Below are 15,664 nucleotides of genomic sequence, written 5' to 3'. Positions count from 1 at the left end.
GCTATATAAACCTAATAACCTAATTTGCTATATATATATATATATGTGTTGATTAATAAACTATCTATCTATCTATATGTTTTCGGGGGCGAAAAATCGATCTAGTTATATCTTATCTCTGGGAAAACGCGCATTTTTGAGTTTTCATATGTTTTCCGAGCAAAGCTCGGTCTCCCAGATATTCATTACAATATACGTCATAATATCAACGCCTATAAGAATAAGGCTTACAAATGCGTGGTTGTAGAAACGATTTGACCTCTCAGCTAATCAAAATTAATAAAGGTACTTACTAATCATCAGGAATTCACGGCACGGCCGGTTGTGTACTTGAGTGGGAGATATTTTGTTTTACCCGCCGATAACTCTTATTGTAATTAGGTAATCTCACTTTTAACTTTATATAATTTTTATTTTTCCTATGTACCACAACAATGTTTAAATGTAAAATGTATCCACGAATGCAGTGTCGATACAAACCCGATAGGGTTTCACGGCACATTTCTGTCTGATGTAATGTAAGATTTTAATATAGAATAAATAATAATAATAATAATCAGTAAAGATGTTAACATATTGTCTACCTACATGTATTGTACTGCGAATTTCTAATGCTAATCGAACACAAGGCTAACGCTAAGTATACCGATCAGACTAACAGACAGTCAGACATATGTTAGGATGCCTAAAATGGGGTGCGTGGGCTCGAGGACAGAGAGATGACTAGAGATGCGTAAGAACTGGGGATTGACAATATACACTGTATTTTTATTGAACGTTAACCTCGGGGTATGGTTAAGTACATTGAAGGAAACAATGTGGCATAGTTAAGTTTCCAAAATCTTGCGTTTTTTAACCTAAAAAGTAATTAAATGCTGCATAACGTTGCTGTCACACGCTTATTATATTTAACTCAACCAAACAATTGGAAAAAATAACATATCAATGTCATTTTGAACATCGATCGTCCGAGATAGTAAGTATTTGCGTTTAGTAGCAAATTAAAACTCAAAATTATTGATTTACACACATAGATTTACAAACCAATAAGCAAACAACACAAACACATTAAAAGTTGACAAATAGACAGCGTTAGACCAAGAAAAGTGCAAAGATTTTGATAGCATACGCAGTGCAAGTGTTATTTAATACGTCATAATTTAATAGAAGATTGACGTTTAAAATAACACTAGCACTGCGTGTGCTATCAAAATCGTTGCAGACTAATCTTGGTCTAACTCTATAATACAGTGGTAGCCAAACTATTCAATTTTAGCTACCACTGTATCACACTTGTAGGGGAATGTAGTCCCTCACAGTGGAGCATTATGGGACAGTGGTTTTTTCGCTATCATTCTCAAGATGGTGGTGGATGGTAGTGTAGTTGGGGTTTTTAGGCATTTTGTATAATTTTAGTACTTGTATAAGTTGAGAAAGCTCGAAACTTTTTTTTTCATAATCAATAGTTTACTTAGACATAACTGAAACAAACGGGGCTAATATCAGTTGAATTTTATTCACTCTATCAGCACAAGCCGAAACGTTCACGGTATAGATACAACAGTTAACTAAACTACATAGTACTAATAGGGTATTTTATTGTATTGTATTGTATTGTATATTAGCTTTACTTTTTATAAATTAAATAAAACTGAAAAAAAAGTAATTCTAATCGTCCGTAATGCTTGCCCGGATCATGCTTACGATTTTATCTTTTACTTACTTAGATTTTTATCACATCTTTTACGCCTATTTTATCTTAAACGTGTGATATTTAGTAAATTTTAAAAACATTTTTTTACTTTTAAAGCACTAATAAATATTAAAAACTAGTGATAACATCAAACACCTTATTTTATGAATTACCGGAAATATTGCCAATATCATTATTACCAGAAACTGGTTAACATTTTTTTCCTTCATTGATTTCTCATCGATCATTAAGGCAGTGCTAGTATAAGTTAACCGATATTCGTAAAATCCTTATTTTAAGATTTATCGGAAGTATTGCCAATATCAATTATTGCAAAAAACTTTTTATGAAATTTTCATTCTCTTCCAATTATTTCTCATCGATCCCACTAAGGTAGTGCTAATATAAGTAACCGATACTCATACAACACTATGTGTAAGTGACATAACGTCGCGTGGGCGTGTATTTCACTCATTGTAACCTCAAACATATTTGATTAAGATATTTGTATGACTCTGACATTTCATACGTGTGACATTTGACATTTTGACACGTTTTGAGTCAATTGTGTTAGTTAAAACTGTTAAAAGCCGTTTTCGTCTTTTATTTATGTTCATCGATCTTGTTTCCTTTGACTATTGCATATGAGTCAGAATTTGGAACAGTGAAGAAACATCTGTTTAGGCGGTAAATAAGCTTCGCTCGGTACAATGCTTTTTATGATATAGGAGGCAAACTTGCAAACGGATCGCCTGATGGTAAGCGATTGCCGATGCCTATGGACACCCGCAACACCAGAGGGGTTGTAAGTGTGTTGCCGGCATTTATGATGGGAGTACGCTCTTTCCTTGAAGGTTGTATCGGTCCGGAAATACCGCAGGCGACAGTTTATTTCACAGTTTAGCTGTGCGAGGCAGGAAGTTTCTGGGAAAACGCACAGTTGAGGACTGCCAACCAATGTTGGCCGAACGTTAATTGCAATTAACCATTATCCAGTACAAATTGAACCGTAAACTGTAACCGTCCATTACGGTTTACGGTTCAATTTGTACTGGTTAATGGTTAATTGCAATTAACGTTCGGCCAACACTGCTGCCAACCATCTAAGTGGTGAAGATGGAATTGTTGTCGCGTAGAGCGATGACGGTAAGAAGCGGCAGGGATTAATCCGAATAATTTCTCAGAGCACTCCCCATTATACATATATTATACGTTATATGTTATGCTTTATCAATCAATCCCCTGGCTTTTATCCCTATTCGGGGTCAGCCCTCCTGAATCTTTTTCGCCAAACTTGGCGGTTTTGCTTCATTTCTGGCGTTAAGCCCGTCGTCAGCAAAAGTATTTTTGGACTGTCTGTATCCAGGTGGTTGGTGGGCGGCCTCTACCTCTTTTGCCTTCTTCTAATGGCCAGTACCTCTCGAGTCATGTGGTCTTCATTTCGGCGCATTACGTGGCCGAACCAGCGCAGGCGGTTTTCTAGCATTTTATGCGGTATTTCGGCCACTTTGAAATCTCAAATATGTTATGCTTTATGCTACACAAAAAACAAAAAATACATAAAAAAAACTGTTGTTTTTTGACGAAACCAAACAAATATTTATTTGATAACCAGTTATAGATTATAATATAAATAAATACCTAAAGTAGTATGGCTCAATAACAGTTTACCTATAATAATATGAAATTGCCAACCTTTGACGTCAGTATAAAAACTTGATCAATTTTACAAATGCAGGCGCGGAATGTTGACCTATTTCTTTTTTTATTGACTAAATACAATAGGTATTAAATCATAAGAATCTTATCGGAAATATTACATTTTCTTTGACATTTTTTTTTATCAAGAGAGTGTATAATTTGCATTTGTTAGTTGTAGCGGATTAGTCATCATGTTCGTATGTTTGTGTGTGTATACTGCCGACCTTCGGTAGTGCAAATAGTTTGGCCAAATAATTATGCAACGTTTAAACCCATAGATAAACTTAAGCAGTCATTTGAAAATATTGCCTAACCTTGAAAATAATAATATAATTTGATGTGATTGAAGAAACTTACCCTAGTGCCTAAACTTAAATGAATTCTAGGTTATTCAAATAATTGATCAAAAAAACTAAAATGATTAAAAAAGGGATGTTTTTGAAAATAAAGTTAACGTGTAATATTACACGAAGAAATATTAAGAATTTAAATTAAACTAATGGTAGACGGAGATTAAATCCTGTTTATTACCGTTTTTTGAAAGATATTTTTTACAGTGCCGTTTTTTTCATTAGCTTTAACGACCGAACTTGTACAAAATTTAAATGATAAATGATCAGGAACCGAACACGCGACCTTTAAACTGTTCAAATAGCTTTGTCTTCATTGAATGTCGGTTTTCATGCCATCGAATGCCTCCTAGGCTTGTATAGTAATTATTTATCACACCTTCGGACAAACCAAATACGATCGAGTCGAGATCGACCAAATACATGAGATATTCTCATCTCTAATAGGTCACGGCCGAATATATTAATATTAATCTACCATCTTTATTTTGCCGCTCATAAAATAAAATTCTTCCTTGAAATCATACCAATAATACTGAGATTGTACAAAAAATTAAAACAGCAACTGCAAATTTATTACGGTAACATAAGCTAAAAAGGATTTGACATTTGAAAAGCTATGTCAAATTGTAATTTTTGGCTTCGGCATATAGTTGTTTTTTGTTTAACTGCCATGGTTACATGTTTGTATATTATAATAGATTCTATCATCGGTACCTATATCAAAGGGATGTAATGTGACTAATGTGTAATGTCAATTTTGACAACCTTACTTCCGCGATGAGATTAATTAAACGTTTAATAAAAATGCATTAATATGTGTCAAATGAGATTAATTAAATGTTTTTTAACGTATAAATAATTGTTTTTAATTTAAGTTTAAAATTGTTGTTTAAGCAGAAACGATTATTTGTTTTAATATATAAACATTATATTCATAGTTTATAATAATATATTTCGCTTGGTTTGTGATATTGAGATTTTTATTCCATCAATAAAAATAAATAACTAAAAAAATTTGAAAAGTTAAAAAAACAAATAATTTAACATATTTTCGGAAATATTGCCAAAATATATCTGGCAAAACTGCGTCTATATATAAAATGACACAGTATATCGTAGAATTTATAATCGATATAACATAATCCCTAAACAGTATCTAAACGTATTGATAATTTGCGTCATCATTGATCACTGTTCAATAACAATATATTAAAATTTATTTATCCACTATAATAAAATTTATTTTACTTCCAATCAGGTATTCATAAATTCGCTTACAAATGTAGAAATAATCATTATAAGAGACTTTTATTATACAGGTTTTTTGTTGTTAATGATAGATGACACTTTGTCTATTGAGTGGTGATTATATTATATTTTATTTTAAAGTAATAAAACATATTATATCAAATCCGACTGCTTTGTTGTATCCATGAGTAAATGATAGACGGACAGCAAATAAAATAATTCGACAATTTCGTAGTAATAAGAAGCATTAAAATAAATAAATTAATAATATTTTACTGAAGTTAAATAGTCAGTTGACAACTAGTGTTTTAATATATAAAATTCTAATTCGTCTGTCAAGTAAAACAAGCTGTTGGTAATCGCTTGTTCTCATCTCTTATTGTGACAGAAATAAAATTTAACAGAAATATGCTAAAATTTGTGAATAACGGAATATATACTCATGGACAAAGTTAGAGGAAAGCAAAAAAAGGTTTAATTACTGGATTATAGGACCAGTAATGTTTTTTTGCGTGCCTAAATTTGTCAATGAATGTATGTAATATATTGTGTCTTAATCAATTACCTTTTATTAATAATAGACGCGTGATCGGCGTGATGTTCATAGTTGACAAAACTAAAATGCAGGCAATATTTAGTAGATGATTGTGACAATGATGACACATTGGCTTCAGCCGTACGACTTACTCAATATAGGTTCCGGAACCTATATTTGATGGCTCACGATCGAGCGCCTGGTGCCATATCTACCTCCCTTTACTTACATCCATAATCTTAATCGACAATGAGATGCAAGCATTTCAAAGTTAGTTTGCAATAAATTGGATTTTCTACCTAAACAGCAAATAAAATAAATATATATAAAAGAAGCATTGTGCAGTCACTATCAATTGTATCAGAGCGACCAAGATGCTCATAAACATCTGAACATCCACTTTTAACGTATTGATAATAAGGGAACACCTTGGCCGCCCCAATATATACATCAGGCGGGCCGTATGCTTGTTTGCCACCGAGGTAGTATAAAAAAAAATCTGATGGCGACTGTGCGAATATTATACTAAGTAGAAGAACCACATTGTCGCTTACCATAAGCACGAAAATTGCTTGTATCTTTATACGAAAAACCTGGCAGAGCGTCCTTATAGCAAGCAACAATGTGGTACCTTTTGCTTGAAAACGACACAAATATTTGCTATTCATTGAGCTTTGTTGCCAAGCGACAATATGAAATATATTTGAGTGGGCTTATTATTATTGTAGAACTAGTTTTTTGTATAATAAACTGCTCACATCTTCGAAGTTGTCACCGGGTCAGATAAGTAGGGTCAAACATGAGTCAGATTAGTCAGGATTATTGTCAAATGAAATATTCTAGAGGTTACTAATGAATAGACACACCTGTTATTTTTGTCTAGTGTTAAGCATGAGATCATATTTTTATTTACTTATATATCTAATTAATTTCAATGCTAATTTTACATTACATATAATCAGTTTAGAGAACCATTATGATATAACGGTTAGGCTCTAAATCAAAACTCTACAGGTTTTGAATACACCGGGCATTCAACATCAGGTTTTATATATATATTAAAATAGAGTCAGTGACTCACAATAGTTGAAATTAATTAATTATATATTTTTTTAGTCTGTGTGTATTTCCACTTATCTTCACTTTCTATTGTTACAGAACCATGAAGCCACTGCTACGAACAGTGGTGGCATTGTGCCTCCTTCTGGCCACTCAAGCGCATCCAGAAAATATCGAACAAGTCAAAGAGCTGCCTCAAAAGAGCGAACCCGTCGTAGAGGCGGAAGAGTCCTCACCGCAAGTCAGAGAAGAACGATGCACCACATGCAAAGGAGGAGTCAATTTGAAATTCAAAAGCCCCAATGAGGTGCTAGCAGCTATACAGGCATTGCCTGGTGCTGAAGTGCATTCCCAGTCCTCATTCGAAAGCTGCTCTTCCGACAAGGGCTGCGCCGGACTTAAAGTAAAGGACGGACGCGTTATCGAACGATTCGGCAACATCGATGCTTTCAAAGAGGCAGCCGCGTCCGACACAGGAAACGAATTCACTTTCCATGCTGCTGGGAGCTTAGGAAATGTGTTCGAAGGCGGTATTCCTAAAGACGGACCGTTCTGGTGGATGAACCAGAACTCGCCTTTCAAGAACGGTGCCGCTGGTGGTGGCGGAAGCTTTGAGAAATTCAGCCAGTCTAGCTCTTCGTTCACCAGCAGTGGTAACGCTGGAGGCGCTGGAGGTGTTGGAAGTGCCGGTGGCGCCGGAGGTGCTGGACTAGGCGGCGGTGTCAGTTTTGATCTGAACGCAAATCCCTTCCTGAATGGAGAATTCTCGAAACTCGCCGGCTCCGCCGCCGGTTTCGGAGCGTCCGCGCAAGGCGGCGCTAAGCCTGCTGGATCAGGATTCCAATCGTCTTCTTTCGAGTCTTCCAGCTCAACGTTCAGCAGCAACGGAGGTGAAATCGATCTTAAGAGTAATCCGTTCTTGAACGGTCAGTACAACAAGAATGCGGCTGGATCTGGCTTCCAGGCTGGATTCTCGGCTGGATCAGCTGGACAGGGCGCTGGTGCGTTCGGTGCTACTGGACAAGGCAGCCAAGGTGCCGGACAGTTTGGCGCTCAGGGCAGTCAATTCGGAGCCCAAGGCAGTCAAAGTTCATTCGGATCAAGCTCAAGCGGCCAGAGCGCATTTGGAACTGGATCTAGAGGAAGCGGAGCTGGATTCGGTGCAAGCGGAAGTTTTGGCGCTGGTAGTGGACAAGGAGCAGCCGGACAAGGTTTCGGCGCTAGCTCAGGACAGAGTGGCGCTAGCGGAAACGCTGGGCAAGGAGCCCAAGGATTCGGTCAAGGTTTCAACGGAGGCAGCGGCCAGAGTGCATTCAGCAGCCAATCGAGCCAATCCTCATTCCAAGGCCAAGGCTTCGGTCAAGGCCAGGGCAACCGCGGCTACACGGGCTCCTCCCCCAGCCCCTTCACCGCCTCCACCGCTGGATCTAACGTGAATCTAATCCAGAATACTCAGAAGACAAGTGAATTTGACTTCGAACAACAACAGCAGACCCAGTCGAACATCGACGAAGCTTTCCAGGGTACTGGGAATGTGCAAAGCCACGCGCATAGCGGTAGCGAGTTGCAGCAAACCTGCGCCGGTCAGGGATATGTGTGCGTCCACAAGGCGCAGTGCAACAATGGAGTTGTGAACACCAATGGCGCCAGCGTGCTTCAGGCTAAAACTAAGGTAAGATTTTTTTATACACAGTAGAATACGGCTTGCCACCTAATCAAGATTCGTGCGGAATATCGCGAACATACAATCACTATCGCTATCCTTACAGCTCTAGCTACTAGTTAGTATAGTAGTTAGGTATTTAAAAAAAAGATTACGGCACTTAGTCTAAAACTAGCCCCGCAGTATTAAGACGAAAGTGGAGAACTCGCGCGAAATCACCTTTTCAATATCCAGAGAGGAAAATGGGGACTACATTTGTACTGTACATTTTCATTCAAATTTGTTAAAGTTTGCCTATTTCTCAAAAAATATCTAATACAGATACAGATAGTTTATTCATAACGCCAAGTTACATGTCATCAGGTACATATTCAATAGGTACATATTCAATTTAACTGTTACACATTTAACACATTTTAATTGGTACATTTAATTTAACACATTTCATTTCATTTCAAAAAATAATTAGAATACATAATATTTATAGACAAACATTAGATCAAGATCTAGTAATCCGGTTTCTAAATGTCACTTTGGTTACTGGTTTTTGAGGAAGATCACACATGACATCCAATGTCAAAATTGTTATGAACATCCGGTCTCAATGACAAAGCTGTGATATAAAGTTAAAAACATGTTTACAAGAATGAAGCCAACAGTATTTTCCACGGTTTTTATAGCCTCTAATACTAACTTGTTTACATATATCTAAAACAAACTTACTTAAAGGTTAGCTGGAAGAGATCCCTTAAGGGGATAAGTTCGCCTTTGTACACATTTACTGTATTCTCTCTGTGTTATGTACTTGTTTTGTGCAATAAAGTGTTTACTACTACTACTACTACTAACGTTATTTTATGGACTAAAAAAAATTCTATTGTAGTGAAAATATTTTGCTTTTGTTTGACTAATCCCCACGACATTCAATTAATCTGTTGCGTCCGAAGTAACAGCCAAAATACAATTATAAATTTAGAACCTTAAGATCGTTTTCTGGCTGGCAAATTTAGAACCCTGGGACTCCATTGGTTACTAGTGCGTAAAAGAGCACTTTTCGTGCATATGTCGAAAGTTTAAAGGGCCATATGTACTGTAAAACGTTGTACGATACACGTGCGAATAGGAAATTCGCAACTCGTGTCGATTTAAAACACTCCCTGCGGTCGTGTTTTAATTTATCGCCACTCGTTTCGAATTTCCTCTTTTCCGCACTTGTATCGTAAATAACTATTGCTTTTGTTTGACTAATCCCCATGACATTCAATTAATCTGTTGCGTCCAAAGTAACAGCCAAAATACAATAAAATTATAAATTTAGAACCTTAAGATCGTTTTCTGGCTGGCAAATTTAGAACCCTGGGACTCCATTGGTTAAAGTATTTTACAGTACACATGGTGCTACTTTCTCGCACTAGTGCGTAAAAGAGCACTTTTCGTGCATATGTCGAATGTTTAAAGGGCCATATGTACTGTAAAACGTTGTACGATACACGTGCGAATACTCGTGTCGATTTAAAACACTTCATGCGGTCGTGTTTTAATTGATCGCCACTCGTTTCGAATTTCCTCTTTTCCGCACTTGTATCGTAAATAACTATTTCAAACTGGAAGAGTACGCTGACAGGTCAAAAATGTCAAATGTCGCAAAATTGTATTGAAATGACTATATTGACATCTATCAGCAGCAGCGTACCCTTCCAGTTTGAAAAATACTATAATGGCATTTTGAAACTAGCAACCCTAGCAACTATTAGCTTCGCACGGGTAGATAATTTACACAATCTAAACCTTCCTCAAATATCACTATTGTAAGGTGAAATCCGCATGAAAATTCGTTCAGTAGTTTTTGAGTTTACCGCGAACATACAGACATACAGACGCAGCGGGAGACTTTGTTTTAAGCTAGAGATTAAAATCAGATTTTTTTATAATGCTAAAATGACACACAAGAATTCAAAATGGCGACCTTTAATCATCTGATTATGACATTTAGCCTTAGAATGTATTGATGTTCGGTAATTTTGTCCGAAAGGTCATTCGGTTCAATCAGCGAGATTATCATTTTATTTATTTAACTCATTAAACTATTGACTTTTAACATAATAATATATGTTAAGGCTAAGTATTTAATTAACTTAGTTACGTGTTTAATTAATGTTTGGGGGTTAGGTGGTAAAAAACTCATAATACCAGGCAAGAGTGCGACGTATATAAAAAATAACCATATGCATATGTCAAGTGCGAGTCGGGCTCGCCCACCGAGGGTTCCGTATTGTTATAGCGGCAACAGAAATGCATCATCTGTGAAAATTTCAACTGTCTACTATTACGGTACCTGGTGACAGACAGACGGACAAACGGACAGTGGAGTCTTAGTAATACGGTCCCGTTTTTACCCTTTTGGTACGGAATCATAATAAACCCATTAAAAATATATATTTTTCATCATATTTTTTTCTTTTACTTGTTATTAAATGTATAAATATATTTAAAACTAACAAACAGTAATATTTTGTTATAAAACTATAAACCTAATTAAAAACTAAAAATCTAAGAAGGCCTCTGAGGCATAGTGCCGAAGATGCCGGCAGCATTTCCTCGCTGAATCGCAATGCTTATTCGTTGGGCGAGGAAGCTGTCAGCTCTTTTGTCTAAATATCTTTTGTCGGGTGGGGCATTTTCTATGATTATTGTCGATGGCGCTTACGCCGCACAGCGTCGCGCAGCATTGTATTTATATCGCAGCATCGTTAATAATGGCGTAAGAGCCATCGACAATAAGGTCCCTTTTTATAGAAAATACCACATATATATACCGGAAATAAAACCAGATACAACTAAAATAGTTAGATCAGTACGGTTTTACTTACTATTATTTTTAGTTGCTTTTGGCGACATGTTTCGGGTTCATCGGGAATCCTTTCTCAGGCACGAGTGTCCGCGGCGGCTGTACGTACACTCGTGCCTGAGGATGATTCCCGATGAATCCGAAACATGTCGCCAAAAGCGACTAAAAATAATAGTGAGTGAAACCGTACTGATATAAATATTTTGAAATACTTGTGTCTCACGATAGTTTAATTTCGATCAGATACAACTAAATTAAACAGCGACTAAGTTCTAATTGTTTATCGATTAGCAAGAAAAAGAAAAGCCAAGGCTCCTTGCGGCGCTATTTATAAAAGATATTACAAATCTGACACTCCACTGATGTCATTTCGACATCAATTTTAAGTCAATCACCACCTTTTTGTCATTTTTTAATGTCAAACGGTGACTAGGGTTGCGTCAGTGACATGTCAATCGTAAAATGATAAGTCATTATTATCGGATCTCGTGAAATGGTTAAATCGTCATCAGATTGACAAATGATGGATTTTACTGAATTGATATTGATCAGGTTACTTGAATAATCTGATTACAAAATTTTTGTCATGATGTTTTACTAAGCTTCTTAACTTTTGACAGAGATCATTCTTATTACTACAATTACTCCTAATTTGCTTTCAAATATGTATTAGATAAAATAATTCAAACCGTTTCATCCCTTCTCTCCCCATTCATAACCCAACTCTCCCCGTGAACCCTACTCACCCCATTTTACGGTACTTATAATTTAAAAAAATTGCAGAAATCGCGAAGCCTCTGGTTGACGTAACTGGTGACCGAAGAGCTGGCGGCTTCCTCGCACAACGTATCAGCTGCATTGCAATACAGCGAGGAAATGCCGCCAGCATCCTTGGTACAATGCCTCAAGGGCCTATTTTAGATTTAAGCTAGTTATTAATTTCGTTTACGTAGTACCACTGTATATATCGTGTATGTAAATAAAGAGTATTAAAATTTTAGAAAAAGGAAAAAAAATTAAAAGTAAACAGTAATTTTGACATTTTCCCAGAAATATTTTTTTTTATACCACGTCGGTGGCAATCAAGCATACGGCCCGCCTGATGGTAAGCAGTTACCGTAGCCAATGGACGCCTGCAACACCAGAGATATTACACGCGCGTTGCCGACCCTAACACTCCTCTCCCTCGTTGAGCTCTGGCAACCTTACTTACCGGCAGGAACACAACACTATGAGTAGGGTCTAGTGTTATTTGGCTGCGGTTTTCTGTAAGGTGGAGGTACTTCCCCAGTTGGGCTCTGCTCTAGATCTGGAATGACATCCGCTGTCCTGTCACTGTCCAGCAATATTGTCGCTAAGAAAAATCACATAAACAAGTTTTTCAAAAACGAGTTTTTAATTTTTTGACAATTTTGTAAATTTATGTAGTTGACTAAGATCAAATTTTCTCATAACTTCGGCAAATTGAACCCAGGATTCCTTTAAAGACGATCCCATACAATAGTAACTGTACCAGTATGCCTTGACCAGAGTCTAAAATGGGCCCGCAGGCGCCGTGACATCATAGGCGCATCCTTTTACGTCTAAATTACGAGTACTATACATATAATGACGGTAGTTAGATTTAATTGATATGTAACTGAGTCATACATAAAAGCTTATTTATATATTTTACTAGTATATGGTGCTTTATCATCCCTCTGTTTCTGCGTGGTGCATTACTTATTATTATATAGGTATACTTCAAAATTATTACTTACTACGAAAATACTCGTGCACGAAGGGTTCCGTACCATTACGGAAAAAAACAGCAAAAAAAATCACGTTTGTTCTATGATTTAAATATTGTAAATTCACTGCCATCTGTCGACACACTTTAAAACTAAAAATTAATATTTATAAAAATACGATAAAATGTATTTAAATATGGATAAATGATTTTTTTTATTTGCATTAATTATTTTTATGATTTTGACCCATGTTCTTTCACTGATATGCGTTAAAATTATAAATAACAAACGAAACCGTCAACGCCCTCTATACGAGTGTAGGCCAAAACTAGTGGCGCCCTCTGATCGAGAATCAAATTTTCGTGATTTTCGAGGCACGTTTTTTCCTTAGACTGTATCCATCTATTACGGAGTTATATCTATCTTTGTTGATATTTAAAATATTTCTTATAACTGGCGTCGCAGGCTAAGAGGAGAGACGTAATGCAATATTTGAAAATATCAACGGATTTTCATCGTAATGCGATTCGCTCTGTGATCCCTTTCGCCTCGGTCCACCCTACTAGGTAGCTAGGAAAATGAGGTTACTTGTAGAATGTAACTGCGAAAATTGTCTTTAAAGACATAATTACGAGGTTTCAATTCCTCGCACATATTTTTTGCTTAAATTATTAATTATAAATGACGGCGGCAGTCCCTAAGGAGGGACAAGTACTCGGGGCTAACAAACTACTTGTTCGTTCCCCTTGCCATAGAGTAACTTATACTAGAGCGGTACTGTCATAGTAAATTTTGTAACCCCAGTAAATTCACTGCCATCTGTCGACACACTTTAAAACTAAAAATGAAGATTTATAAAAATACGATAGAATGTATTTAAATATAGATAAATGATTTTTTTTATTTGCATTAATTATTTTTATGATTTTGACCCATGTTCTTTCACTGATATGCGTTAAAATTGTTAAATAACAAGCGAAACCGTCAACGCCATCTATACGACAGTAGGCCAAAGCTAGTAGCGCCCTCTGAACGAGAATCATTTTATTTTTATTTTCGAGGCACGTTTTTTCCTTAGACTGTATCCATCTATTACGGAGTTATAAGTTATATCTATCTTTGGTAATAGGGTCCCGTTTTTACCCTTTGGTTACGGAACCCTAAAAATGACTGTCAGCATCTCAGACAAAATAAATGATAGCTAGTATCATACTGCGATTTTTTTTCGTGGTTTTGACCAATACGTTAAGTTTCAATAACAGCCCTTGATATACTTGGCAGCAAATAATATAGGTAGTAGACTGATGCGATTTACTAATCGGATCAGAGATATACGAGTATGTGGTGGTAATTGCTATAACTGTTTCAAATTTTAGGTTAAGTATCTACCTAAAACGGTATCTGAGAAAAACGCATTTAACTAATTTGCAAGACCGAACTGATCCCATAAGTGTTCAGTTTGTCAAAACAAAGTTTTGCACGGAACAGGAACACTCATCATCTTCCTCGCGTTATCCCGGCATTTTGCCACGGCTCATGGGAGCCTGGGGTCCGCTTGACAACTAATCCTAAGAATTGACGTAGGCACTAGTTTTTACGAAAGCGATTGCCATCTGACCTTCCAACCCAGAGGGGGAAACTAGGCCTTTGTTAGGATTAGTCCGGTTTCCTCACGATGTTTTCCTTCACCGAAAAGCGACTGGTATAATTAATATCAAATGATATTTCGTACATAAGTTCCGAAAAACTCATTGGTACGAGCCGGGGTTTGAACCCGCGACCTCCGGGTTGAAAGTCGCACGCTCTTACCGCTAGGCCACCAGCGCTTCACGCGGAACATGAACACTAAAAAATATATTGATATTTAAAATATTTCTTATAACTAGCGTCGCAGGCTAAGAGGAGAGACGTACGGTGCAATTTTAGTGTGCTCATATCAATGCAATATTTGAAAATATCAACGGATTTTCATCGTAATGCGATCCGCTCTGTGATCCCTTTCGCCTCGGTCCACCCTACTAGGTAGCTAGGAAAATGAGGTTACTTGTAGAATGTAACTGCGAAAATTGTCTTTAAAGATATAATTACGAGGTTTCAATTCCTCGCACATATTTTTTGCTTAAATTATTAATTATAAATGACGGCGGCAGTCCCTAACAACACAAGTACCAGGACAAGTACTGGGGGCTAACAAACTACTTGTTCGTTCCCCTTGCTGTGGAGACGTCTGCGTGCTGGTGCGCGGAGGCGAAAACTTTTCTCGGGGAACTGGGACGTCGCCTGCGGGAGAGGGGTCTCGACCCCCGCTCCGGGTCGTTCCTGGCGCAGAGGTTGTCCATCGCGGTTCAACGCGGAAACGCAGCAAGCGTGATGGGCACCTTTGCGTCGGGAGCGATGCGGGGTGAGTTGTTCGACTAGTTTTTAAGGGTTAGTTTAGGTTTAATATTAGTTAAGTATAATTGTGGTTATTTTTAAGTATTGAATGTTGTAAAATGTTTTCACAAATAAATATTTGATTACTTCATTATAAATATAATTTATTTATTTATTTATTTTATTGATAAGAATGTTTACATGACATTACAGTTGAACCAATGCGTCACGAAACTTAAAACTAACAGCAATAATAATACATAAAACAGCAACAATTATAACAACAATAATATCACATAACATTAGAATAGACAGACAGACAAATTATGTTGGAACAGTTGAGCACCTAGCATCCATCGCCTCACAGAATCTCAGGCATTCATTATACACTGCCGTCCATCGCCACGCAAATAGGTCGCACTCAGGCGTCGATGCCAGGAGCGCATTGAGCAGTGAAAGGG

The 15,664-nt window shown here is 36.9% G+C and overlaps 1 protein-coding gene across 3 annotated transcripts in view; it reads left to right on the top strand.

Annotated features, from left to right (window-relative positions):
- The window catches only part of LOC134753492 (hornerin-like), an 88,748-nt gene that overhangs the window by 21,781 nt on the left and 51,303 nt on the right, over positions 1–15,664 (top strand). For 2 of the 3 annotated variants that reach the window (XM_063689369.1, XM_063689366.1), the window contains exon 2: positions 6,674–8,261. In XM_063689369.1, coding sequence (XP_063545439.1) covers positions 6,693–8,261 — 1,569 coding nt within the window. In that variant the 5' untranslated portion in view covers positions 6,674–6,692. The remainder of the gene's footprint in view (positions 1–6,673; positions 8,262–15,664) is intronic. The other variant, XM_063689368.1, reaches the window with a different exon arrangement.

The sequence above is a fragment of the Cydia strobilella genome, chromosome 27 (genome assembly GCF_947568885.1).
Source record: "Cydia strobilella chromosome 27, ilCydStro3.1, whole genome shotgun sequence".
Taxonomy (NCBI): domain Eukaryota; kingdom Metazoa; phylum Arthropoda; class Insecta; order Lepidoptera; family Tortricidae; genus Cydia; species Cydia strobilella.
The sequence above is the reverse complement of the archived record's forward strand: the minus strand, read 5'-3'. Positions and strand labels throughout refer to the sequence as shown.